The sequence below is a fragment of the Sylvia atricapilla genome, chromosome 9, assembly GCF_009819655.1.
Source record: "Sylvia atricapilla isolate bSylAtr1 chromosome 9, bSylAtr1.pri, whole genome shotgun sequence".
NCBI classification, from domain to species: Eukaryota; Metazoa; Chordata; class Aves; order Passeriformes; family Sylviidae; genus Sylvia; species Sylvia atricapilla.
Genome location: NC_089148.1, coordinates 1,837,249 through 1,864,641, shown reverse-complemented (window position 1 = coordinate 1,864,641; position 27,393 = coordinate 1,837,249). Strand labels below are relative to the sequence as shown.

Sequence of the window (27,393 nt, the reverse complement as noted above, 5' to 3'; positions counted from 1 at the left end):
CAAGGTTACGAAGTTTCTGCTGTAAGGCTGAAATGCATTTTCCATGGTTGTGTGTTGGCTGAATAAGCACCAGGAAAGCAAGACTCAGTTCAGTGGCAGCCGGAATTCCTTTTCACTGCAGCTCTCTTGTGGAGAGAGAGACCACTCGGTGACATTTTCTGTCCATTTACTCTCAGACCAGCTGTGCACTTTAGACCAGCTGTCTACTTTTCCATTAACTCCACCGCTTTATTGATGAAGCCATTATGAAAACAAACCAAACCAAACAAAACCAACCCAAACCCCAAACCCCTTGATGTTTATTCTAATGTTTATTAAACCCCTTCTAATGTTTAGTCTGTTAGGCCAAGTAGCCAAGCTCTTTCAGACCGCCCTGAGGTTGGCATGCTCTTCATACACCTTCAGCTGAGCCCTTCAGCGCTGGACTAGGATGGGGGAGACTGGAACGAGCCGGAGTGTGTGGTATTTCTCTGCCTGAGCCGCTAGAAGCGCGGAGGTGCCGCGGCAGCGCCGTGCCGAGCCCGGGGGGCCGCGGGAGGCTCCCGTCCCTCGGTGCGGGTCCCGCCCGGCAGCGGGAGCCCCGGGAGGAGCCCCGGGAGGAGCCCCGGGAGGAGCCCCGGGAGGAGCCCCGGGAGGAGCCCCGGGAGGAGCCCCGGGAGGAGCCCCGGGAGGAGCCCCGGGCGGAGCGATGCCCGCCGCTCCCCGCCCTCAGCCCTCCGCCCGCGCTCCCTGCGCCGGCCCGGCCCTTCCCTTCCCTTCCCTTCCCTCCGCTCGTCTCCCCGCCCCCGGCAGCCGCGGGCGCTGGCAGCATCGCGGGCGGCTCTGCTCCGCGTCTGTGGGCGCCGCTCGGCCCCGACATGTTCCGGCTGCTGCGAGGCTTCCTTCTGCCCGCCGCCGCCTGCGACGGCAACAGGGATGGCGACTCCCGCTACGCCAACCTCTTCCGAAAGCTGGACCTCAACGAGGACGGCAGGGTGGACATTGCCGAGCTGCAGACGGGCCTCCGGGCCATGGGCATCCCTCTGGGGAAGGAGGCGGAGGAGGTAAGCGGCCCGCAGGCGCTGCCGAGAGCGCTGTGCCGGCGGCCGCGGGGAAGGGAGCGCTCGGCGGGCCCGGGGCTGCCTCGGGGGCTGGGGCCGCTCCGGGGTGCGGGCGGCCTCGGGCTCGGCCTCTCCCTTTTCCCCGGCCCGGCCTCTCCCCTCCCCGGGCCGGCCTCTCCCCTCCCCGGGCCGGCCTCTCCCTTTTCCCCGGGCCGGCCTCTCCCCTCCCCGGGCCGGCCTCTCCCCTCCCCGGGCCGGCCTCTCCCTTTTCCCCGGGCCGGCCTTTCCCCTCCCGGGCCGCCGTTCACCGCCCGCGGCCGCGGTGGGCAGGCACGCCCCGGCTGTAGGCGAAGGGTCCCGGGCGCGTACGGCTGTCGGCGCTTCCTCTGCCAAGTAGGTTTACTCATCGTGTGTGGACTTTTGACATCTTTTGATTCCTTGTTGAGCGCTGCTCGATAGCGCATTCCTCTTCCAGCATGATAAAGGATGGTAATTTACAGCTTTTTGTCCGCCACTCCGCCCATGCATAATCTAGATCGGAGCAAATTAGGGTTTGCTTTGGGCAGCAGGTAGTGTAAACCTGCATAGCCGTAGGTTGCAATTTCAGAACTAGTTATTGAAACTAAACACATGGAAGTCATTCTTCTTGGCCCGGACTGTTGTCAGATACCGAGGCCCATCATTAGAAAATGCACACTTGTAACAGTGGCCATCCAACCCCGAGACCGACGGTGCGGAAACTCTTTGTGCTGTGGCTTCTGCAGTCATCAGTTGGACTATTGCATTCTTATGTCCCTTGTATCGATGTTGTGACCTCAGAAGTCAATAAAACTTAAGTCATCAAGCATTCCAGTGTGATGCTGACTTACTCTAGCAGGTCTGACTTGTTACCTGGAATGGAAACTTCTCTTTCCTAATTATTTTCAGTAGTCCCCAGGGATCAGTGTATAAAATCATTTATATTTTATTTTAATGTGCACATTTCTTCAGGCACAAGTGTCTGTGTGGTAAGGCAAGTCTGCGCTGACAAGACACACGTAGGTTCCTTTAGGCTGAGCAGGTACAGATGAGGTGTGTGTGGGGAGCTGCTATTGTAACAATTCTGCTTGTTTCAGTTTAAGGAATGATTCCATGGCATTCCACTGCTGTGCCTGTACCAGCTGTTGCGTGGTTTCTGAAAGAGGTGCAGGGAAAGGAACTTGAATTCCAACTCCATTTTTAAAAGATGCGTTGGGTCAGTAATTCAGTGACCTTATGCTGATTGTGTGACAGTTTTTCCCTGTGGTCTCATTATTTGGTGTCTGTTTTGCCTCCTGTTATATTTTATTCTTTGTCTCCTATACTTAAGAGAAAAGTATCCAACAGGCCTCTTGAGTTGAATGGTGTTTATGCAAGAGTATAAATGAAAGCACACTTTTATTTCAGTATTGCTGCTGGTCAAAATCACCTTTACACTAGGCACGTCTTGTGTTCTTAGGTTTTCCTAATTAAAGGAGTTAATTAGGAAAGGTTGGCCGTTTTGGTTATCCCTGAGAGTTGTCAGTGTTCAGAGTGTGCTAGCTATGAACTTCAGTCACACATTATACACACATTGTTGTAAACCTGTTGTACCAGTTTGACTGTAACAATTTGGGGTTTTTACTTATATTGAACAACAGGGAAACAAGTGACCAGCTAATTGTCTGGTGTTTAACTAAGGTGGTCTTCCCACATAATTCCCTGAAAGCCCTGGTGTACTGCTGAAGATTTGAGCAGCTTAGAATTGAAGTTCCAAGTTCTTTCTCAAAATCAGTGATCTTCATTAGGAGTGCACATCTGAGTAGGTGTCAGATTATTCTCAGTTGCTTCAGGATAAACTGAAAGGGATACCCATGAAATAATAGACATGAGCTAGACACACCTGGATGTAACAGAGAGCAGGAACTGCTGCCGTAGTTGTTAAAGACACTCAGAGGAAATAGAAGCCATGAGTCATCTTCTCGATGGGGAGGGGTGGAAGTTGTTGGCGTGCGGGGAGACTTCTGTATGCTCACTGCTACAAACTGTGGTGGGCACAGCTGGAATCAGAAACTAGAGTGGTGCTGTGTACCTGTTAATAACTAGACTTTTTGTAATATGAGAGCCTCAGTAAGTCTTGCCTTGTGCTTCTTTCCTGCCTTTATGTGGCTAATCTGCATCCTGTACTTTCATGCAGCTCAAAGCTGCCTTCTCCCACTTCAAGCTCTAAAGTGATGTTGAATTAATTTTTCTTACTGCATGGTAAAAAGGTATTTTATTAATGAAGTCAGATATTGAATCATTATATTTGGAGAGGCAGAAGTAGTCTTATAATTACTAATAGATAATGAATAAGGAATTGAGACATGAAAATATTATATGATGGGGCAAAGTGTTATCTACTGAACTGCTCAGCCCTGCCAATGTAGTGGTACCATGGCATGGGCAGAGCTTGGGATATCCTAGAGCAGAGTGGGATTTGGTGCCTCATGAGTGCATCAGAGAATCATTATGTTGATGCTGGTCTGTGTTAGGTTTCCAAAAATCTCTTGCAAGGCTGGCTTCCAACATCTAGTATGCAATTCATATATCTGGGGGTGTTGGCCATTGTTCTTCTGAGCTGCACAGCTGCTTTCTGGCTAACCTGTGGAAAAGGAGCTGTTTGGGTGTTCTGGGTTTCACTGCAAGGGCAGTTGGTTGATCCAAAGTTGTCCCACCTTCACAGTATAAATTAGTGTTTGTGCTACTAGTACTGCTTTGCTCTTTTGTCTCTAAGTGCAGTTCCTCTCTAGAAGGAATATGCATGTTTTTAAAAGGAACAAAGCTATTATCCTTTTGAGTAATAGACTACAGGTATACACCTTCCATCAGCTGTGACTCATGTGGTAGGCTTTGGGGGTGACTTGCATCTCCCTCTAAGGAAGAATCATTTTTCTGCCATAGCAAGGCATCACAGCTCAACCTGACAGAACCTCCTGGCTGTGTTCTACTTGACCTGCCTTGTGGCAGTATCTGCCAGACTAAAGTGAATGACTGGAAAATCTGGAGTGTGTGCTGCTTGGAGGCTGCCAGGGTGACTCCTGTTTGATATTGTAGTGTATTACCTGCCAGGAGTGGGTTACTTTGCAAAGCTTTGCAGAAGATTCCTGACATAACGTGTCATTATCTATGAAGGATGAATTCAGGGTGGTAACTATCAAATGTTGCTCTACAGGCAATATTAACAGATACTGTGCAGTGACTTTGCTAAGCAGAGACACAAAGTAGATTCTGGGATCAGATCACAAATGAGCTCATGCTGTGTCTTCAGAATGCTGTGAGTACCATAAATGGTGTGAGTGGTTGGATGAAATACTATTTTTGTTCGTCCTTCTGCTGCAATCAGTCCTTACAGTAAATCCGTAGGAGGTGAACCCCATATTTCAATCTTCAGTTTGGGATAGGAACAGCCAAGTATTCAAATTCAGGTACTATTTATACATTGAGTTCTGGAGCTAGGGGTAGGAAGATGTTACTGAAATGAGTAACTACATTCTGGAACCAGTCTAATCATCATCCTATTTGGAGTAACTCTCTGTAACATTTTTGACATAAGTCTTTGGCTGCGTTAAAGCTCTTTTGGATAAAGAAACAGCGTGAAGAGACAACTCTGTGTGGTGGAGACACGGCGTGATGAGACGAAATTTGCATCATCTGTTTACAGTAATTGACAGTTTCTGAAAATTTGACTCCAGTCAAGTCTAGAAATACTTGGAACACTTGAAGTGTGTTTCTGCATTTAGCCACAGGCAATTCAGAATTGTGTCAATTGGGGCAGGCCCCTGTGCTGTGTCCCACCGCTGTGTCTCAGGAGGAGGATGGGGGAACAGCCCAGGTGTGTATTGTTTCCTTCTGTGCTTTGCTCAGGCCTCTAAAAACTGCAGCTGGACAGTGCTTCAGAGCTTGGGTTTGCCATAGCAGTTCTTAGTCCAGAAAGCACACACTTGTTTAGTGACTTAGCTAAATGTGTCCTTAAATATTTCTTCACTGCTTTATTAAGATTTTTGCCCTTATTTTAATTTTGGTGACTTCCCCTTCGTGGCAAAATTGGAAGGGTAGTCCACCAAGGTAACTGAAGCCTCCTCCTTCATCATGTTGCAGCTTGGCTAGAAACAGAGGAAACAGTGATTACTTTGGCAGCTTTGAGGAAGATAGGTGGGCATCTTGTATCACACTGTATCCACTCTTAGAATTTGTCATACCTGATATGCAGAGTTACAGTCCTAAAAGCTTCAGTACTTCCCTGTCTCCATGTCATTCTTTATATGCATTGAAGCTTTCTCTCACCTTAGGAATTTGCCCAAAACCTGGTATTATAGATTTAGAGCAGTCTGGCATTTTTTACCAAAACAGATGTCATGTCATGCGACTGTAGAAAACTGGAACCATTTAGTTCCTTTAAACTTCCCTTTTCAGGTCATAATAGATGTGATAATTATGACTGCTTATGGGGACTTAATTGTGAAATACCCCAAATATCCTCGGTAAAGTATTCCATTTATAACTTTGAAATGGAATGTGTTTCATTTACTTTGCTTTCATTGTAAGCAAACATGCAAATCATTATTTCATTTCTGTGTGCACGGCTTCAGAAGGTTTTAATTTGTATGTGCTGTAGTCTCCAAGTCTCCATATGAAAGAGCAAAATGAATCTGAAGAACACTTCAAGGATCCAAGGAGATAAAATGAATTATTTAATACTAACTTGATAGGTTTTTTTCCCTGAACAGTGACAGGGTTCAGTGAATGATTAAATCTTCCTCCTTTTGCTGTGAAGTGCCAGAATGCAAGAATGCCAAGAATTCCCAAATATGGGAAGCCTCACCTCTGAGACAGCTCTTAACTCCTGTGTAGAAATGCTTTGCTAATTCTGTGTCTTGAGACAGCAGTGTGTCCCAGGTGAAGAAACAAGGGAGAATGTTAAATCTTTTGAGGTGACTATGGCCAGGATGCCTCTGCAGCAGACTGGTCCTGTTTAATGGGAAAACTCTGTCTACCAAGTATGCTCAAAAATACCAGTGTAACTTGCAAAGAATGCTGAATGAAAGTTCAGGGGATAGTTTGCCTCTTCCATGTATGCTGTTTCAGATTCTTGAGATTTAATTCATAGCTATGAGTTGAGAGAGTTTATCCAGGTCCTGGAGGAGCAGCCTGTGCGAGGCATTTTGGGAGAGCACACACATACTTGCATCTTGTCCTTTTTTGTCTCGTTGTCCAGAGATTCTGTTGGCTGAAATGGACCAGGGAGAAGATCCCTGCTAGAGCTGTCCTGCTGCAGGGAGGAGCAGTGTTTGGGACAGGGAACAGGAAAGGGAAGCTCTGCAGCTGATAGCAGCATCTGCTGCTGACAAAGGGTGCTAGTCCCTCCTAATGCGAGGGGCTCCTAAAGTCTGTCTGTAGCAGCTTTAAGGGGCCTGCTTGGATACTGATTACATGTTGGTGCTTTTGGGAGGCAGGAGGGTAAACATGAATGCTGAATTTGGACAAGTTGGGAGGCATTAGAGGCAGTGCAGAATCCTGTTTTGCTCAGTGTTGTGTTGGATTTCTGGAGGGGAAGTGTCAGTCTAGTTCATGTGTTACTGCACTCCCTGGGCTATAATGCTGTGTGAACACATCCTCAGGCCCCTTTCCTTCTTGCTGGATTTGTCTCCCAACTGATGGAGTTTGACAAGGCTGACTTTAATGATCTTTGCTAGTGTTTTTTTGGGTTATAGTCTGCATGAATTTGTGTAGTCTTAGCAGATATAAATAGGAAAAGGAGTGTTGTCCACTATGTGTCCAGTAAAGGGAGAAGTGTTGTGTATACTTCAACTATGACTGAATTTGGCATCCAATAATATTACAGTTGAATAACTTACAACTGTAGACTGCAGAGTTATGTGAATGACTAAAAAAACACTTTAGAGGGAAAAAAATTGAAAAAGGGGGAAAAAAGAGGGGGAAATTGTGATTGATTTTATATATAGTACCTCTCATTTTAAAGGCAAATGTGGAATGTGCGAATGCTTAAAGATGCAGTGATGTTCTTACTGTGGTGCTGGAGTTCTTTGTATGCAGCTTTTGTATCTGTGCCCTTTGGAACTCTGGTTGCAGATTGCAGAACACATAATTGCTACTTGCAGTGATGTATCTTCAAGGGCTGTTTTGTGCTTGTGTCTTGTAGATAGCATGATAGGAAGCCAGTAACTTCTTGATGAATCACTTCCTTTTAAATATTCCTTACATGATATTAATTAGCTGAAATAACAAGCTAATGAATAGATTGGTAATCCTTTGTACTCAGCAGCCCTATCTCTCATGTACGGTTCAGTTTTGTAAACAGAATGTGAAGGCACAATACACAGATAATGATACTAAATAATGTAAAAATTGGACTGTGAATTTAAAAGAAAAGTCTATATAAAACCATCAAGGTTTCTAGTGTCTTGCATTCTTTGTCTTTGCATTGTAGCCATGAATGTGTTAAAGTTCATAACTGGCCTAGAGCAATCTAATAATTCATCAGGACACTTACAGAGAAGGGTGGGGAGTTTTTGATGTGTATATAAAGCCTGTCTGTAATTCTTTTTTTTTAACAGACCTGCTGACTGACTTACATTTCCACACCAAATACAGAGGTCTTCTGACGGAGCAGGAATTCAACACCGCTCATGATTTATATAATGGGGAATTTTTTTAAAAAATACCTTCAGTGTTTCAGTCTGCTTGTGACGTCTTGCATTGGTGTGGCCTGGCTGTGCACAACTTTGACAGTAACTGTATTAACTTAATATGCAACAGAAAGAACCCCAAAAATAGTAGAATTATGAAGAAAAAAAAAAAAGAGGAGAAAAGACAAAGGCGACAGTGTAATGACCAAATAGGTCAGCACAGGAGCATTTAGTCTGTCTGTCTAATGCCTGTAGCATTAGAAGGAAAGATCACAGAATCATAGCAGTGTTTGGATTGGTGGTGACTTTGAAAAGGCCTTGTAGTCCAATTCCCCTGCAATAAGCAGGGACATCTTCAACTGTATCAGATTGCTCAGAGCCCCACCCAGTCTCCTCTCAGATGTTCCCAGGGGTGGAGCATGTGCCAGGCTCTGGCTCACCTGTGCCAATGTTTTACCACCCTCACAGTAAAAGACTTCTTTATATATAATTTAAATTGACTCTCATTACATATAAAATCATTACTCACTGTCCTGTTGCTACAGATCCTCCTCAAGAGTTTGTCCCCATCTCTTTTATAAACCCTTTTAAGTACCAACAGGTCTCCCTGGAGCCTTCTATCCTCAGTCTGAAAAGCTCCAGCCTTTCCTCATCGACACCTCACAGGAGAGATGCTCTTGCTCTCTGACCATCTTTGTGGCCTCCTCAGGCCCCTCTGCACCAGGTCTGTGTCTTCCTTGTGCTGAGGCCCCCAGAGCTGGACACAGAACTCCAGGTGGGCTCTCAGGAGGGCGGAGTGGAGGGATGCAAGCTCCCTTGAGCTGCTGGTCACGAGTCTTTTTCTGCAGCCCAGGATATTATTGGCTTTCTGGGCTGCTAGCACACATTGCTAGCTCATGTCATCATCATGCCCTCCTAGATCTGTCAGTAATTAACAATTCTTCATGTGGTCACCGTTTCATTTTGTCCAGGGAATTATCCTTATTGCTCGGGGTTACAGTTTTTAGACAATGAGAAAAGAAATGGTGTGCCTTGAAAAACAAACATTTGGGTCTGGCCCTTTGTAAAGGTGAGGTGATCCCACAGTATGGCTATAACAAGAAATGGCAGGTTTTATGTGGCAGGAGTGCCAAACATTGTTTCCCAGGACTTGTAAGGGAGTGTTGGCACCTTGGTTGGTTCCTGCTCTATTGTCAGCATGCCTATTTTAAAATGCATCCAGTTCTCCATCTGAAAAGTTGGTGACCCAGGCACTGGCAGAGTGACAAGTGGCTGCAATTATACAAGATCTGGTAGTCTCTTAAATGCAGAACAGTAGAGTTGGGTTCAGTGTTGAACTGAAGTGGGGAGTGATTGACCGATGGAGTGGTTTGCCTGAGGAGCCTGTGCAATCTCTTTCCTTCAAGGTGTCCAAGACTCAGTTGGATGTGGTCCCACACAACCTGATCTAATTAGATCTAATTAGACATGCTTTGAGCTGGGGTTGAGTTCAATGGACTCCAGAAGTTCCTTCCAGCTTGAATTATTATGTGATGCTGTGAAGGGGCAGTTTGTACCCAGGACTTAGTGTGCCAGGCTCCCCACAGAATGCAGGAGGTGTCTTCCTGCTGGCCTGTGCCCGTGGAGTGTGGAACCCTCCAGGAGCAAGTTTCTGCCCTCCAAGTAGAAGACAGGCTTCTTTGGTTGTTCCTGCTAGTTCCACAAACTTGCAAATTATTGGCTTTAGTCTGAAACTTTTAACACTCACATAATTAGTTCATTTCATGGACAACAAGAGGCTTTTGTTTGCATGAGCTCTTAGATTTGTACTGAGAGAAAAACACATGTGCCATACATTTTTGTTGCCTGTTGTTTCTGTTTTGCTTCACTGAGAGTGGCTGAGACTGGCTTGAAGTCTGGAAAGTAACTGGCAAAACAAAAGTAGGAAATGGAGTGTATGTTTGTGCTTATCATTTTCTCACTGTTCCAATATGGAATCCACTCCTTTGGCAGAAGAACTGAAAGGTGCCCTCTCTTCACACACAGAAATTACCAGCTCTCTAAAGTTCCTCAGAGTTCCTGTTTTCTTTGGCTCACGTCATCCTCAGCAGTGGAGGTTTTGCAGTTATTATTTAGTTCAAGTTTAGTCCTATCTGTGAGACAGAAAACCACTTTTCCTTGTTCTGCATTTTGGTCTGTGTCGTTCAGGCAGCAATAGTGACCAGTAACAATTTGTGTGGAGCAGAACTCACACAATGTGATTACAAGTGCCACGTAAGTCACCTCTTCTCAGGAGAGGGTGAGAGCCCCGCAGGACACTTGGACCCTGCAGCTTAAGGTGCCATGTGTGGAGGAAAAGGTGGCTTGAGATGGTAGTGTCTTTGGGAAGGGACTCTTCAGACTAGAGCAATTTTTAGTGGTGGGGCTTGGTTTGGCTTTTTTTTTGTTTGGGTTTTGTTTTAATCATTAATCCACTAGCCTTTCTTAATTTCTTGTTAGGAGGTTGTGGGCAAGACTGTATCCATAAATATCTATAAGTGTAAACTTTTTATTGAAATGGGAAATTCTGAACAGCTCTAACCATATTGACAGAGGCATGAAACTGTGTTGATGAACATATCACTCTGTTAATACATATATCTTAATAATATCATTATATTACTAATCTTAATAATACATCTTGCTGTATTATGGGAGGTAAATATTTTGCTTATTTCACTATGGCATACCACATCCTTTTGCTCCATTTCATTGAGAAATCCTTCATAATCTTACAAATTTTGGTTTTCTGAGATGAAATTTTAAAGTACATTACTTATTGTAGATGGATAGGGAAGATGAGGGAGGCAACATAAATGTATTTAGATGTCTTCAGTCTTTTTCAAACACTTGCAACAAATACACTGGTTTTCTGCTTCCTTTGTGTTTAATTTCTGTAGCCTAGAACTTGTTGGACTTTGGTCCATTGGGGACCTCTACTAATTAAAGAGGAGTAAACAAAATTAAAACCAGATTTTGCAGATTAGAACAGCCATTCAAATCTTATTGAGGGCTAATGTCCTGGGGTGACTTTATTCAGAAAATACAGTTGCACAAGGCAGTCTGCTAAATAGAAGATACTATGAAGAATTTTTGGCATATGCTTTACACATAACCTGAAGTGCTGTGTGGGGGAAACTTAGTAACTGCAAGATGAGGAGAAGGTGGAGATGCTTAACACCTTCTTTACCTCAGTCTTTAGTGGGAACAGGGCTTGTCCTCAGGACACCTGCCCTCCTGGGCTGGTAGATGGTGTCAGGGAGCAGAATGGTGCCCCTGTGATCCAGGAGGAGGCAGTCAGAGAACTTGGATATTCGTAAATCTCTGGACCCAGATGGGATCCACCCCAGGGGGATGAGGGAGCTTGTGAAGCCTCTCTCCATCATTTACCAACAGTCCTGGCTCACTGGTGAGGTTCCAGACAATTGGAAGCTGCCCAATGTGATGCCCATCCACAAAAAGGGTGGGAAGGAGGATCCTGGTGATTATAACCCAGTCAGCCTGACCTCAGGAAGAGCCTGGAGCAGTTTATACTGAGTGTCATCACACAGCACCTACAGGGTCTCAGCCCCAGCACGGGTTTAGGAGAGGTAGGTCATGTTTGACCAACCTGATCTCCTTTGATGACCAGGTGACCCTCCTGATGGATGCAGGAGGGGCTGTGGATGTGTCTGTTTGGACTGCAGCAAGGCTTTGGACACTGTCTCCCACAGCACACTCCTGGAGAAGCTGGCAGCTCACTTGAGTACCATGCATTCAGTGTATAGTTTATTTTACGTGAAGAGTTTCTGTCTGCAGGACAATTCCTGGGAAGCACGTGCAAGAAAGGAAGAAAAGTGTGTTTGTATTTGTTACAAGTTCATTTTAAGTTGTAGTCAAGGCTTCAGTTTGAAGCACAAAGCTATGTTCACTCAAATGCTGGGGGCTGGAAGTGCCAATGGGGCCAGATCTTTGTAACTTTTTGGTCAGCATTTAAAGAGTTAATTGATGTTTGTATTTTTTCTCTTTATAATTTCTAGTTAATAGACCACTTGATTAAGATGATAATTAAAGTTCTGCTTATTTTACTAACAGATTTCAGGTACAGGAAACTCACAGGCTTAAACTTGTTCTCTCTCAGGTTTTTCTCCTGTCTCCCATCTCTTCCTCCACAAATTATTTGATACCTGTAGGTATAACTTGACAGTGCTGGTAAAGAAACCTTAAAATTTCTGCAGAGAAAAGTTATGTAAATAGTAAATAGTGCTTTCTTAAATACATATTTACTGCCAAGTGTTTTCTCTCTCTATGCAAATATTGAATGTGTTAAATTCTGAAAACAAAATGATTCTTTGTGACCTGCTGTAATTTGGACAGATAAAACATTCATTTTTCTCTCAATAGAAAATTTTTAAAGCTGGGGATACTAACCAGGATGGACAGCTGGATTTTGAAGAATTTATGCAGTATCTTAAAGAACATGAGAAAAAGATGAAACTGGCATTTAAGAGCCTGGACAAAAACAATGATGGTATACCTTGATTTATTTTATTTGTTCAAACATTGTTTGAAGAAACTGTATTAAAAGTAATGTAACTTATATTTGTCTGAACTGGAACAAAAAGTTGGGAATAGGGAATCCTTACTTCTTTTCCTTAACATGCTCATAATTAAAGTTTGCTATAGAAAAAAACCAAACCAAACCAAAACAAAAAAAAAAAAACCCAAAACAAAACCTATGGTGTTTATTCTTTCTATTTTCTCCAAGTGAAAATAGAACTGAACTGGGGCTCTTTGTTCCCCAGATGGAGAAACTGTGAGGAAAATTCTGACTATTTCTAGCTGTTAAAGATAAACCAGTTTTTAACTAACTGTATAGTTGCATCCATTTGCTTTGTCCTTGTGGTAGACAATCAAAACACATAATATGTGATAAGTTGATTTTTTAATCATCTTTGCAATTGTTTAGCTGTTACAATGAGTTCCAAGGTGCAAAGTTTATTAAGATCCGCATTTTTAATATGTGTATTGTCTTTATTTTAATGTTCAAGGAAAAATTGAAGCCTCCGAAGTTGTCCAGTCCCTCAAGATATTGGGTATAAACATTTCAGAAAAACAGGCAGAAAAGATCCTGCAAAGGTCAGGAATTATTTTTTGAGGCAGCTTAATCTTCCTTGTATTGTTTATTTTTCTGTTTTTCTATTGCCAAGAGGGGGATAAATGGGATTATGACTTTGAAAGGTGTTGGTAGTTACTATTGGAGTATCTGGTTCTGGGAGGAGAATGTTACTTTATTTCTCTGTAAATGTTGCTGGTAGAAAGAAGCACTATATTATGTTTTTAAATGGAGTAGGACAGATAAACTTGGATAAAAGAAGCAAAGTATTGAAAGGCCACAGCAGATTCAGCCTTGAAGTCACTATATGGAATTTACAGTCAGTTGTTATTGATGTGATAACCCAAGTTAAAAAAAAAAAAGGCAGGGGGGAAGAAAAAGAAAACACAACAAAACCCCACCATTATTATTTCCTTATATAGTTTTGTTCAATTTCTTTTCAGTATTGATGCTGATGGGACAATGACAGTAGACTGGAATGAGTGGAGAGATCATTTTATGTTTAATCCAGCTACAGACATTGAAGAAATAATTCGCTATTGGAAACATTCCACTGTAAGTTCAACTTCTCTTTTAACTTGGTGCAGTTCTTCAGTTCATCTCTGCTGTGTTAATTTGTGATATAACAGCTTCACACTTGTTATATTTCAAGTACATCTGTGTTGTTTGGTTTTCCTTTTCACTTCATGCTCTCCCATTTACAAGCAGGTTTGTGTCAGATGAGTTCCTTCTGAACAACTTCATCTGAGCTTTGCAAATAATTGTCAGTAATTCTTAGGACAGAATCTTTTTCCTCTTTTGGAGGTATTTCCCAGAAAAATTATAACCACAATATTAATTTTTTTTGCACATCACGATTTTATTCATTGAAACAATTTATATAGACATTTTAACTGTTTCTTATGTTGAAATTAGTATTTGCAGTTATACAGGATCATTATAATGATCATAAAATCACTGCTCTCTTTGCTGGTGATTTTCTGTGCACATCATGCTCATTTGTGCCATAGAATATAATTTAAGCGTACAGAACATACAGCAATAGGTTTTCCACTGTGCCGAGAATTTTTTTAAGTTTTTATTGAATGGAGCTGTTGACACCTCAGTGACTGATTTTTAAGAACAGTAATGGAGTAAACCAACAGTAATCCTATTTGCTAAATATCCTTCCTGTAGATTATTGGAGGAAATAAAATAAGGTTAGATGCCTTTGAATAGAGTGAGACCATTTATATCTCCAGGGATTAGTCAGCATTTCCATAATAAAAAACAGTTTATGAGATCTGAGAGCTTTGAGTGTTTGACACTATATAACCTCAGTTCAGGAATGCTAAAAGGGAGTTAGCTCCCTGTTTAATGAAGAAAACACTTAAAGCACAGCTGTGAGATCAAATAGTCCTTGTCCCAGCTTACTTGGCAGAAAAAAACCTTTGCTTTAATAAAATGCCCCTTACTATTTTTAAACATAAGATCTGTATTTTTCTTTCTTTTTTTTTTTTTTTTTTTTAAATTATGGAATGTCGTTAGTTGCCCCCAAGAAACAACTTGAGGGAGTCTCCTGTGATCTCAGTGTTGCAGTCAGCTGATGACCCAGTTATCACAGCAGGCAAGATCAGCCACACAGCAGCACAGCTGGTCTTTGAGATAAGAGCAGATGTGAGGCCTCCCAGCCTGGCTGGCACTGACAGACAGCTCTCACAATTCTGTTTTTATTATATAATTCCTATCAGACCCTTCCAATCAGATAGCTGCATTGGCATAGAATTATTATGGTAGCTGTGACCTTTGTGTTATAAACACCCTCAAATTTACCTTTTTTTCCTTAGCTGTGTTTAGGTCTCAGTACAATGCATGATATCTCTTAGAACACTGAATTTATGGTTTGAGAGTTTTGATTGATCTTTTGATGTTTCCATGTAGTTGAGCAACTGGTGACGCCTTACTTTGAAACCTCAAGGGTGAGAAAGATGAAAGGATTTTCCAATTAATCTGTTCTATGTTCAATATCCAGGATAGCTGGTGCTAATCCTTTTTGTCCACTGGCTCTACACTCTACATTCTGTTGTTTTTTGTTCCAAATGACCAGGACAGTATTCTGTCTACTTACAGAGAGAGAATGCAGCATAAAATTAGGCATATAATCCCTACAATTAAAATCAATGGTAGTTCAAAGGTTTATCAGTTAACACACTTTCTGGTCAGTACTTATCAATTATTAATACATTTTTGTTCTTTTTATAAATCTAATTTATGTGTAATAGCAGATTTGCATTGTCTGCAGTGTACTTTTTCTCAAGTATTGTGATTATAGGTTACACTTAAGAGCAAAAGTGACATGAGATTTCATAGTGTTATGTCTTGGTTTTATCATTAAAACCTATAATTATGTTGTTCTTTGATCAACTCCAATGGCAATACAAGTATGTCCCCCTTAGTGAAATTTAAAACTTTTATGGCTGAAAAAAGTAATTAAAGTGTCTTTCAGTATGACTGATGATGAGAAAAATCTGTAAGGCATTTTTCAAACTTTTCGTTTTGTAGATAACACACAGCAGTTATCAGAAATAGAATATTCTGATCTATCAGCTGTTAAAACCCAGCTTTAACATGTTAAGGAGAGTGGGAGAAGGAGACATCCCACATGTGTGAATGAATTACCGTGAGAGAAATCTCTTGTTAGCAACCTTAGGAGATTACCAAACTAATCCCACAAGACTGTCTGGTGAAAGGTTAGCTGCAATATATAAGCATTTGAGCTTTAGTGCTGACTTTAAAGGACTGCTGATCATGACAGAATGTCTTTGCTTGGGCCATACTCAAGGAGAAAATTTGTCTTAATTTTTAATGATGATGGTGCAGTCTTTGAAATGGTGGGTCTGTGGTGTTATTGCTTAATATCTATGTAGAAGTCACTTAAAGCTGCTTTTCATTGAATAGGAGTGCAGAGCAAGTTAATTACAGACTGTAAATTAGAGATACTTTTATTTGTTACCAGCGCTTTATTTGCACATTCTTAGGTAGTCTATTAATTTGGAATTAGAGCCGTGGATAAAACTGATGATGGTGATGGAATGAGATAATCATTTGCACAACTTTGCTTTGGATTCCTGAAGGTGTTGGATATAGGAGATAGTTTGACTGTTCCAGACGAGTTCACGGAGGAAGAGAAGAAGACTGGGCAGTGGTGGAAGCAGCTGTTGGCAGGAGGAGTGGCTGGTGCTGTCTCTCGGACAGGTACAGCACCCTTAGACCGCCTGAAAGTCATGATGCAGGTAGGTAAAACGTTCAAGAATTCCTTGGTTTCCAGGGTATCGCTTGGGTTTTTAGAGATCTGTTGGGAAAAAAAAAATGGTTGGGCCAAGGTCAGTGTTTAAATTGCAGGGGTCTGGCTGTGTTTTGACAATTGCCAGTTTTGGTGTTCATAAAAATGGTACTTTGTAGAGACGTGGGGAAAAAATGTAAGCATATAAGTATCATATGTATATATAATATAAGTATTCGTGCTACAAAAATTAGATTTTTTTCACTAGTGCATATGGGTTCACTAGCTGATATCTTTAATCAGTTTAATACTGATGAGTTTTATAATCTAATCAGAGCAGTGTTCTCTACTGTGACTTTGGTGTTGGTTTTTTTTTAGGTTCATGGTTCAAAGTCAAACAAAATGAATATAGCCAGCGGTTTTAAGCAAATGTTGAAAGAAGGTGGTGTCCGATCCCTTTGGAGGGGGAATGGTGTAAATGTTGTGAAAATAGCTCCTGAAACAGCTATTAAGTTCTGGGCTTATGAACAGGTAGGATGATAAGAATGAAAATAATGCTAAATAAAGTCCTAAATCACTCTCATTGGTCATTATCAGCATTGTTGTATTATATAGGACTTGGTCGTGCTTGGGGATTTTGTTATAGTAATTTTAGTGACTTTCAGATTTAAAATAGTCTATAAAATACTTTACTATTGGCCAGATTTTACTGTTGTATTATAGGCAGTGCAAATAAATTATATATGTTACACTTTTTAAACTGCCCCTGATTCTGCATGGCTTTGTGTGGAGTACTGCATTAATATCTAGATTGTTGCTTCAAAGTGACAGCAGGCAAAAACTTGACACGTTATGCTAGCTGAACTCACAGGGGAGTCATTTAAAGTCAAATATCACAGTGCTATGTATGATGCCCTCATCCTGGATTTCAGAGTTATATTTACCTCTGAATCAGCTTTAAGCATCATGTTAAGGCCTAATCCTCCTTTGGGAAATGAACTCCCATTCTGGTGTATTTAAATGAGCTTTATTTTTGCTCTGTGGGACATGCTAGTGCCTCAGTAAGACCAAATGAGCATACTGCATATTTCTGTACAAGGAGGAGATAAAAGCAACAAAATATTTCTCCTGGAATGACGCCGCATCTACAGTGCTCAAAGCGCTTCTGTGAAATCAGTCGTTGATCTTTCATTCTTTGCTTGGACAACTGGACCTGCAAGGGAATTTGGTTCCTCTTTGTTTTCTGGAGTTCTTCGTGTAGGTACCCATGGCTGTTTGCAGAGCACCTGATGCTACTGTGGGTGACTGAGGTATTTAATCTAAAGAATTCTTGCAGGCTGGAACGTTTATTGTGTTCTGGAGAATCTTTTTGGGTTAGCAAATGTAACTGCAAACTCAGAACAGCTTGAAAAGACATTTTGTACTGTACTCTTGCCTTTTATAATAACTCTTGCCACTCCTAAAAAAAATGTGTGTTTATTTGTGTTTCAACTATACAGTATAAGAAGATACTCACTAGGGATGATGGAAAGTTAGGCACTGTTGAAAGATTTGTGTCTGGTTCTTTGGCTGGAGCAACAGCACAAACTTCTATTTATCCCATGGAGGTAAGAAAATATGCTTCCACTGGAGCCTGCAAAATGTTAGGTTTGTTGCTTAAGTAAACCCCATTTTGCTCTTGAAAATACTGTAAAAATTCCTCTCTAGTCTGATATCCTAATTTGTTTTTATTTTGGACTTCCTTTCAGACTTTCAGTGCTAAGCATTTTAGAATACAGATTCTAAATCTGTTCTAACAGATTCTTGTAGTTTTTCCATATGTTTTGCTGTATAATATTTTTAAAAACAGTATTTAAATGATACCCAGTTCAGGAGAAAAGATCACTGGAGAACATTTAAAATTCGGTATGTGTTCAAGCATTTTGTAAATTGGGCATAAATCCTTTTCCTGCTACGTGTGAGCAAGGAATGGTCTTGTTCTGGACAGAGCTGAAGTTCTGTTGTGTTATGTTGGGAAGCTGTGTCTTACAAGGAGAACAGTGTAGGGGAAGGATGTAACAGCTACAGCTCAGGCTGAGAGGACTGGCTGCTCTTTGCCCTGTAGGACATACCTGTAGTTAGTAAAACACATTGCAGTTTACTAGTGTTACTATCTTAACTGCTCCAGTGGAGCTGTTACACACCATTTCACAGAAACAGGATGTATTTTCGTTACTGCTGATTCCCCAGAAGTTTTATCACTTGTGCAGATCCTTGTTGGAATAGATGTTGGGGCTGGGGCTTAACCTATACCAACATCAAGTGTGGTAGTAATGGCAAATGTAACTCGAATAGCTTTTTCATGGGTGGGGATTTCAGTAGGAATGGAACTGCTTTCATTGCTGAAGCAATAATGATCTCTTTAAAGAGCATCCTTGCTGTTCCAAAGGGTGAATCCCAGCTGACCTGAGCACAAAGATAGGCTAAGTTAGGGAAGAATTGAAACATGATGTAGATTGTCTGCATTACACTCATTTCTGGAGACAAGGGTTCTACAAGATCTTCTGGTCTTCCTCACAAAGACATGGTACTGTCCTAGAAGTGTTTTTAGGACGTTTCTAAGGAAGAGAGAAAAGCCAAATGCCAGGAAATTCCTGAGGAAGATGCAGTCTTATGAGGCTTTAAAGTAGACCAAGTTGTTGCTCCGGAAACTTCCTCTGTGGTTTCTTTTGGATGGTGTTATTAATTTCTTTGTCCTAGGATGCAGCACAGACTTACTTGCATTATTAATCAGATGCTGGGATTCAGTAGTGAGACACAATCCTTATATTCCTCAACACCTCTCTAAGTGTCATACTTCTTGAAGTATTATTTTCTTAATATGCTTTAGTGTTCCCAGACCAGAAGTATCATCTGCTAGCATGTTAGTACTCTCACTTGTGCCTTAGGTAATACTCCTGTTGAATATTGCCTACACTGTTGCCTTCAAGTTGATAAAGTAACTGCCTGTTTTAATCAAGAAAATAAAGCTAAAATGCAATTTTAAAGGGCTAAGAATTTGTCAGCTAGTATATAGTGATGTGTGGTGCTCTGCACTGAGGACAGAACCTGAAGAAGCCTGCCGCCAACAATGCCTCACCAGTAATCAAAGGAGATTTGCAGCACCGAAGGGCAAAGCAGTTCTAGAGAATTGAATAAGCAGAGATCTACTGTGTATCTAAAATAGATTAATAAATAGGTTCATAATTAAGACTGCTATTTTTTTTTCCTTTTAGGTTTTAAAGACCAGATTGGCTGTGGGTAAAACAGGGCAATATTCTGGGATGTTTGACTGTGCTAAGAAGATTTTAAAAAGAGAAGGTCCAAAGGCCTTCTACAAAGGCTATATTCCTAATATTCTGGGTATAATTCCTTATGCTGGCATTGACCTTGCTGTTTATGAGGTGAGTTTAGATCGCTGCATGCACGTAGCTGTCATTAATTAATTTACAAAAAGTGTCAATATTTTTTAGAGTGTTTGTATTATTGTACTATTACAGCTGGTTCAATTTTAAAAAGACAAGTGAGACTTTGCACTAATGTTACTAGTCCTCAGTGTTTCTGCTTGCTCCTCTTGAGGAGTGCCTAGGCAGATGGGCCCTTCCATGCAAGAGCAGGAATTGTGCTATGAGAGGGTTATGCAGACCTTGGCAGTGCCACATTTCATACTTCCCTAACCTTGTTAGACTGAAGCTACCAATTTTATAGGAAATATGTGCCTTTAAAAGGATATTCATATTATGATAGTTTATACATTTTTTGGCCAGTTTTTAGGTTTATGAGCGGATTATATTAACCTGAATTCCTTATACAAGGAATATACCTATATATCTATACACACACACATACGTCTGGGCATGTCACCAGAATTCTTTTTGGCTGACACAGCTTTTCTGAGGAGCTTGAATCATTGCTGTTTTTCCTTCCCAGAGAAACTGGCACTCATTTCACCCACCAGAAATGCTGAAAGTCTTTTATCTACCCTAGATAATATGTGTTGCTTCAAAGTGTGTTAAATAACTCAGATGCACAGACTAATTTTTTTTCTAGTCTAGACAAATGTTTTTTTGACACTGCATTGGTAATCACCAGAACTGCTTGAACAAGCATTTTCAAAGATTTATGGAATTTGTTTTCTGCAGTTTGCATCCTTATTTCTGCATGGGATGATGTGCTCAGCTGCATGACCTTTTGTTGCACCCTGTGTGGGGCTGAGTTGTTTCCCTCCTCCTCTCCCCAAAGTATTACAGGTGCATGGGCACTTTCCTGCTGCTGGATCTTTTAAGGATTTGTCTTCTAGGGACTAACTGTTGTAGTCTGGTTGAAGCCCTTCCCTGTGTGCCAAGGTGTTTCTTTCCCTGTGCACTTGAAGCATGTAGAACTGGCCCAGTCAAAGTGGTGCTTTTCAGGATTGAGCCCTTAGGGCTTGTTATGAATAAAGAAGTATTCCTTTACCTTTTTGAATGCAGATCTCTCACCTTATTGTTTATTTTCATACCTTGGCAGCTCTTGAAGAGTACGTGGCTAGAACACTATGCATCCAGCTCTGCAAACCCAGGTGTTTTTGTGTTGTTGGGGTGTGGCACCATTTCCAGCACATGTGGGCAGCTGGCCAGTTACCCTCTTGCTCTTATCAGAACACGCATGCAGGCTCAAGGTGAGTTCCCTTGTACTGAAAATGCTCCTGGGTGCTCACATGAAAATTGTATCATGTGGGACAGCTCTAGCAGAGACACAGTAATAAAAATAACCCCAAAAAACAACAACCAAACCAAAAAAACTTGGAAAAACTAAGGACATATCTGGAAAATTCTTCTTAATGTTGGTCCCTTCTCCCTCTTACCCCAGTACTGTTGTTCTTCATACTCAGTTTAAAAAGTACTCAAATTAAAAAGTACTCAATTTCCAGCACTAGTGCTTTGTATATTCTGAGAGCCCATTCCATACAAGACTACCAGTCAGAGCCCCTGTCATAGTCTGGAAACACTCTTCTAAACTTTACAATGTTTTCTAAATTTTGGAGATTAAGTGATAGCACTTGAATTGTCCTGTTAGGGTAGACAGCAATGTTTGCTCTGCAGGACATTTCATAATGGTTTCATTGATAGGTTTCTGCACAGACTTAAGGATGGGAGCCTAGATTTCCAAAGGAACGTGGGTGGATAGTGCTTTCCAGTGGGATTTAGACACATGGGTATCTCTCCAATGTCTGGGATTAAAAGACCTCTTTTCAATGGCCCTATGATAATAGGCTCATGATCCAGGTGTTTGAAACTTCCTCAAGATTTTTAATATTGCTGGAACTATTTTATAACACATTATTTTCCTGTTCTAGCCTCAGTGGAAGGAGCTCCACAGCTAAACATGGTTGGTCTCTTTAAAAGAATTGTTGCTACAGAGGGACTCCGAGGACTTTATAGGGGCATAGCCCCTAACTTTATGAAAGTGCTTCCAGCTGTCAGCATCAGCTATGTTGTATATGAAAAAATGAAACAGAATTTGGGAATAGCATGAAATGAAGGAAGAAGGTGAGATACTTTTAATACTGTTGGAAACACCAGAACAAGAATGTTTTCTCAAGTAATCTGCTCTCAAAATTCGAGACAGATCTTTATAGAGAGATGCTGCAACTTCCACATTTGCCCTTAAGTGGGAAGAAACTTTCTTAAATTTTAGTTCACCATTTCTAAACAGATACCTATATTGCACTTTAAAATGTCACTGAGTTGAAAAAAAAAATCAAGAAACTGTTTTTAAATCAGCAGCATGTTTTTATTTTTAGGAAATTATGCGTATTTTACTCATTGGGTTTTTTTTTAAATTTGTCCTTTCTAACTGTGTATTTGTCTTGGATCAAACCAAAGGTAGGAGAAGTTTATACTGCCTTGATACTGAATATATGAAAGTGACTTTTTGTTCTGTCACACTGCCTATACTCAAGCAATTCACAGGAGACATTTTGCATGCCTAGAAGTGAGCACTTTTATTATTTTTGAAGACTGATTGTTAAGTTCATAAGAAATAGGATCTTGGATACACACAATGATGGAATAACACATTCAAGTGTAGGCCATCACCTTTGTCTTTTTTTTAATTTTCCATTATTGAAAGAGCCTGAGAAACTGCTGTTCTGCGATATCGGAATACCTCAAATGGATTTACACGGTATTTTTGTAATACAATCAGCAATTTTGATAACTTGCTTCACTGGACCTGCTTTTCATTGCACTTGTAAATGTCAGCACCATTAACCATGGCAAAATCTGTGTTAGAGCTGCACGTTTTATAGGCTCATAATACAAAGGAACAGAAAAAGCTTGGATATTAGATCCATTCCATACAAGTTGCTATTTAAAAAAGGGATGGAAGATCCAATATGAAGCTGGTAGGAATTGTAATAGAGCCAATGGCAGAGCTGTTCATAGCTGCCTTGGCAACAGGAATGCTTCTCATTTTGCACTCTCCATTCCTGCCCTTATTCAGAGGGCTGCATCTACTGTGTGCTTTTAGCCAGTAGAGGATTGCATTATTTTGTAGAGGGTTTTTTTTTTTTTACAGTTTTGTCATGTGAGATCAGTCTTTTGTGCACGCTAGCTGTGAGTGTGAAATTGGGATAATAAAATACTGAAGTGTTTCGTCCAGGTGACCAAGTGGCAGTGCTGACCTCAGGTGCCCATCAGATTGATGTTGATGTAGCATGCAAAGATGCAAAGCATGCTTGAGAAACAGCTCCTCCTCAAATAACAAAGCAGTCCTTCCTCAATGCAGAAAAATAGATATTTCCATGTACAAGTCCTTCCAAAGTGACTTTTTTTTTTTTTTTTTTTTTTTTGTGGATGTGGAGGGGCACACAGTTGTCTTCAGGCCTGAACACTGACACAGATTAACAATTATTAACAGACTCATTTGTTGGGCTTTTTCTGCTTTCTGTAATGTATAGTGTCTTAATCTTGGTAAATTCGACCTTGACCTTCTAAAAGCGACTGCTCTTAGACCACTTTCTGAAATTGGATTACTGAAGGAGGAACTTTATTCTGTTAAGGTCATTAAGGGTCTTCTTTTTAATTCTTTCTTTTTTTGGGTGGGCATGAGGGGTGCATGTTTTTTTTTTTGTTGTTGTTGTTTTTAATGCAAATAAGCAAGCAAGCAAAAATCTCAAGCAAGCCTCAATCTCCCTTGTTCTACATATGCTTTGGGCCATTTTGTTCAAACAGCAATCATTTGTGAACTTGTGTTCAGTGCTTCCATGGCTGGTGTTTATTCTCCATAAACTGATTCATAGCAGTTCCATAAAATCTGTATTATAAATTTTTTTAATCACATTTTAGAAAATGGCAGCTCTAGCTGTGTTTTCGCCTTCCCTTTAGGGAAATGTTGGACTTTGCACTTTTAAAAAAAGAAAAAAAAAAAGTCATTCTATCCAAATAATTTTTATGTATAATGCCTTTCTTATCTGAGTTTTTCTTGGTTTTGCCAATATCTTTGTACCTTTGTGGGGTTTGTGAGATCAGTTGCTGATAATTTTGTTTGACTGTGACCAATGAACAAATGTATTGTGTGTGTGATGTAAAGATGACTTTAGCATTTCAATCTTCCAGACTTTTCCATTTTGTTTATCGTGTGCAAGTGCCATTATGAATATTGAAATTATGGTGACCTTTTCAAATGTTGAAAAGATGAGCTGTTTCAGATTTGATTTTTCATTATGTGCCTTGATGATGACTGTATTCAATTGTGTATTCTTTGTCTCTTAAATGTATGTTTACCTTTCTAGCTCTACAAAACTACCAGTTTCTAATAAATATTTGTTTCCTTATCTGGCTGGAGTGTGCTGATGCCTTTTTCCTGGTCTGATAGATGGCACTTCTTTAGTGCATTATATGCCTAATACTCAAGGTAAAAAAGGAAGGCAATTGATCTAAAAATCGGTTTCAGACTAGAATCTTCTTTGCTATTACACCGATATTTGAAAACAGTTTGAGATAAGTCGATTGTCATCCTGTTTAAAACTGTCTCATTGCTTCATGGAAGACCACATGTTTAATGTTTTTGCTTGTTCATTGGACAGTATTAGTCAGTAATTTGCTTCTGTGTGTGTTGCGTGACAGAACTCTTACTAATGAGGGACAAACTAATACTTGCTTGTTTTAGTGCTGATCTTGCTTTGTTGCTAATCTTACTTGTTAGTCAAAGGATCAATATAAAATCTTTTCAAGGTAATTGACTTAATTTACTCTGCATGTGTAGCATGGCTGTGCTACTAAAAGCTTGTTAGCAGCCAGCTTTGACAACTCCTCTTGAGTTATTCACACAAATCCTTCAAATGTTAAAGATAATTGTAAACAAATTAGGGGAAGCTTTTCTTGTCTCTGCTGCAAATACAGTTCTTGTAACTGTAAGATTTAGAAGATTTAGAATAAGATTTAGAAGTTGTCTTTTAAGTCATGGAAGAGGTAGATGCACAGTGTATGATTCCTGACTAAGCAAGCAATTTGACATTCGATTTGACTTGAGGATGAATGCTTTTTAACTGCAAACGCTCTGTAAGAAGAGCCCAGAAGGGAAAGATTAGTTTTCTCTTCAAGATGTACGTGGGCTGTGACAGCTATTCAGTACCAGTAACACTAGAAAACACTGCAGAAATGGCATGGAATCTAAAGTAGTGCTGCCAGGGTGTTGATTGTGGTGGGCTGCCTGGCAGGATGTGTGTGCTGCAGCAGGGGCATTCCTCACGATGGCACCAGCGCAGGCCCCCCCTGCCTGGCACACCTGCTCACAGCAAGGTGAGCACTGTGCTGAAAGCTCCTTGGCGCCTTTCCCTTCTGCTAAAGAATGCCTGGTGCCCAGCACTCCCGGGTGGGACTGCCTGGTGCCCAAATTAGCCTCCAGAGGCCCGGGCTGAGGTGACTTCTGTCCTTGCCTGCCTTGCTTCACACCTCTGAGCTGGCTGCTCTCGCTGGGACGGGATGTGTTGGCAGCTTTCTCCCTGTGCCTTTCTGATATTCACTGGTTGGATAAGGTACAGCAAGAAGTGTGTTGCAGTAAGTGATATTGCCATGTATAAATTACTAAAATATCAAGGATGTCTCAACCTTTAGGCTATTTGCTGTGCAAGGAAGTGTGGCTTTTAAATGCTTCCCCTTCTGATGTCAGAACGGCTTTTAGGACTTGAATTAAAACAAGATACTGATCCTAAACTGTACGTTGTGGATATTTAACACAGAGTGATTTTGGAATATTGACAGTCTTGGTGTGTAACTTAGGTTTAGCTTCTAAGCCCTCTTGGTGTCTGAAAACGTGTAGAAGTATTATCTTTCTTGTCAATATTTGTTCAGGGTAAAAATTGTCTGTGTTTTGATAACTAAATAAATTCTTGAGCATTGTGCACCTAAACTCTCACACATTGCATCTGCTTTGCTAAGGGGCTAACAAAGAAGTCTGTTATGTACTGTGTAAGTTTTAGAAAACACCCATGGTATGTGTATGCATTTACATGTATTTATGTGTATACATGTATAAAACATTTTCTTCTGTGCACCAAGTTTGTGCATCTCCTTTGTGCAGCAGCTGGAACAGAATGGCCTTTTATTTGAACACTCTTGGAGCCCTGAAACTGCTGTCACTGCAGAGCTTCTCCCTGCAAGCTCGAATTAGGAGATTGAGAAGTAAGCTCTCAAATAATGTGTCAGTGGTACTCACAACTAAAATCCAGAATGGTTTGTCCCCCTAGGCTCATGTGAACTGGAATATCTAGTGCCCATCCCCTTGAAGTAGGTGTTTGCAAAAGCCAGTGGCTTGCAAGGTGAGTGTGCAGTAGATGACCTTTTGGATGGGTTCTCCTGCCATTTTAAACTAAGCCTTTTGTTAACAGACTCAAGCTGTGGTTCAGCTCTCGCTGAGGCTCTGATACAGAAGCACTCACGTTCTCCCTGAAGCAAATGCCATGGATTTAAGTGTTTACAAACGTGTGTGAACCACTGTCCTTTCATGCGCCCCTAAGAGCCTCTCTCCTCGGGGCTGTTTGCAGGCTCGGAGTGCATTCCAGCAGTGCCATCTGCTGTCCTGTTGGAGCACCCATGTGTCAGGGGCATGGCTGGCAGGCGCAGCCTTTGAGTTCATTCCCTGCAGTTATGTTCACAGCAGAGGAAAAGCAGTTTATAACAGTGCAGGATACGCCCAGCTGAGCCGCGTTTTTATCACAGAACCATGGAATCTGTTGGCTTGGAAGGGAACTATGGAATTGCTGTGGCCCTGGCACTGTGTCTCTCTGATGGCATGTCCCTGCAGCCTTCCCCCCACGCTTCCATACCACGGGTGTTGCAGGTTGGTAATGGAGCCATTTTGCTTTCCCTAATTAAATAAATTCGTTAACTTTTAACTGGCTTGCTGTGTAGATGCAGCAGCCTCTTCCAGCAGTTCCATTCCTTGCACTGATAGCACTTTTACAGGGATTTGTGTATGTCTCCTCTATCTAACCCTGCTAGGCTAACATAGCATGACTTCATGGGGCTTTAAGTCCACACTCTTGGCTCCTTTTGTGGCCTCCTCTGATAACTGCAGGCCAATTAGCTCCAGTAAAATGCTTCAGTGTGTTTCTGTATGTGTCACATTCATTCCTTCCAGTGTAAAAAACCTAAGCAAGCCTTTCAAATAGTTGGGCTGGGCAATGAAAGGTTCTAAAGAAGAAGTTCAGGGGCTGGGGTGTTTTAATAGGACTTGGTTTACAAATAGGATTTCTGAGTAATCTTGGTGGTACAGATTACTGTCTCAATCCTGGCAGTAGCTCTGAAGCCATCCTTCTGAAAATAGATTCATATAAAAATATCACCTTTGTACAATAAATACTAAAGCTAGCAGTTCAGATTCTGTATGTATCTCAAATGTAAAGGCTTTCAGTGTCAGCTCAAAGATTGCTTGCAGTGTACAGGAAAGAGCTACATTTTAAAATTCCTAAGTTTGCTTCTTATTTCTCACTAGCTGGACAGATTTTGCAAAGGTTTCAGTAGGTAAGAAGGATTGAAGTGTAGTTGTAAATTTTGGTGGGGATGAGGAAGGATATAAAATTCTGACTCGTGCATCACCATAGTGATCTTGGTCATAACAGAAGTTCTGAAATTACTCTTCATGGCTTAGGAAAAGGTTGTGCTGTGTGGGTGGAAAACTCCTGGACTCCCCAAAACTCCATGACTTGCTCATACAAAGCCTCTGGGGTGGCAGCAATATGTAACCTATCCTTGTTAAGTGTCTGTACTGATGACTGAGTGACAGTGCACA

General features: G+C 41.2%; 1 protein-coding gene across 3 annotated transcripts; it reads left to right on the top strand.

The window, feature by feature from the left end:
• Nucleotides 1-815: 815 nt before the first annotated feature.
• SLC25A24 (solute carrier family 25 member 24) lies at nt 816-23,935 on the top strand. Of its 3 annotated transcripts, XM_066324582.1 has the most exons (10): nt 832-1,043; nt 12,128-12,254; nt 12,775-12,862; nt 13,283-13,394; nt 15,953-16,111; nt 16,480-16,632; nt 17,601-17,708; nt 19,356-19,523; nt 20,626-20,776; nt 21,455-23,935. In XM_066324582.1, exons 1-10 carry the CDS (start codon nt 858-860, stop codon nt 21,631-21,633), a joined length of 1,431 nt encoding a protein of 476 aa, XP_066180679.1. In that variant the 5' UTR covers nt 832-857; the 3' UTR covers nt 21,634-23,935. The 3 variants fall into 3 exon arrangements, with proteins under 3 accessions (XP_066180677.1, XP_066180678.1, XP_066180679.1); XM_066324580.1 differs by lacking the exon at nt 17,601-17,708 and having other exon boundaries at nt 816-1,043; XM_066324581.1 differs by lacking the exons at nt 12,128-12,254; nt 12,775-12,862 and having other exon boundaries at nt 816-1,043.
• Nucleotides 23,936-27,393: the final 3,458 nt, after the last annotated feature.

Excerpts from the sequence above, each read along its gene's own strand:
- SLC25A24 (XM_066324582.1), top strand. The coding sequence starts at position 858 with ATGTTCCGGCTGCTGCGAGGCTTCCTTCTGCCCGCCGCCGCCTGCGAC. Across the intron at positions 12,863-13,282 it reads GCAGAAAAGATCCTGCAAAG|TATTGATGCTGATGGGACAA; the intron begins GTCAGGAATTAT and ends ATTTCTTTTCAG. Across the intron at positions 16,112-16,479 it reads GCCTGAAAGTCATGATGCAG|GTTCATGGTTCAAAGTCAAA; the intron begins GTAGGTAAAACG and ends GTTTTTTTTTAG.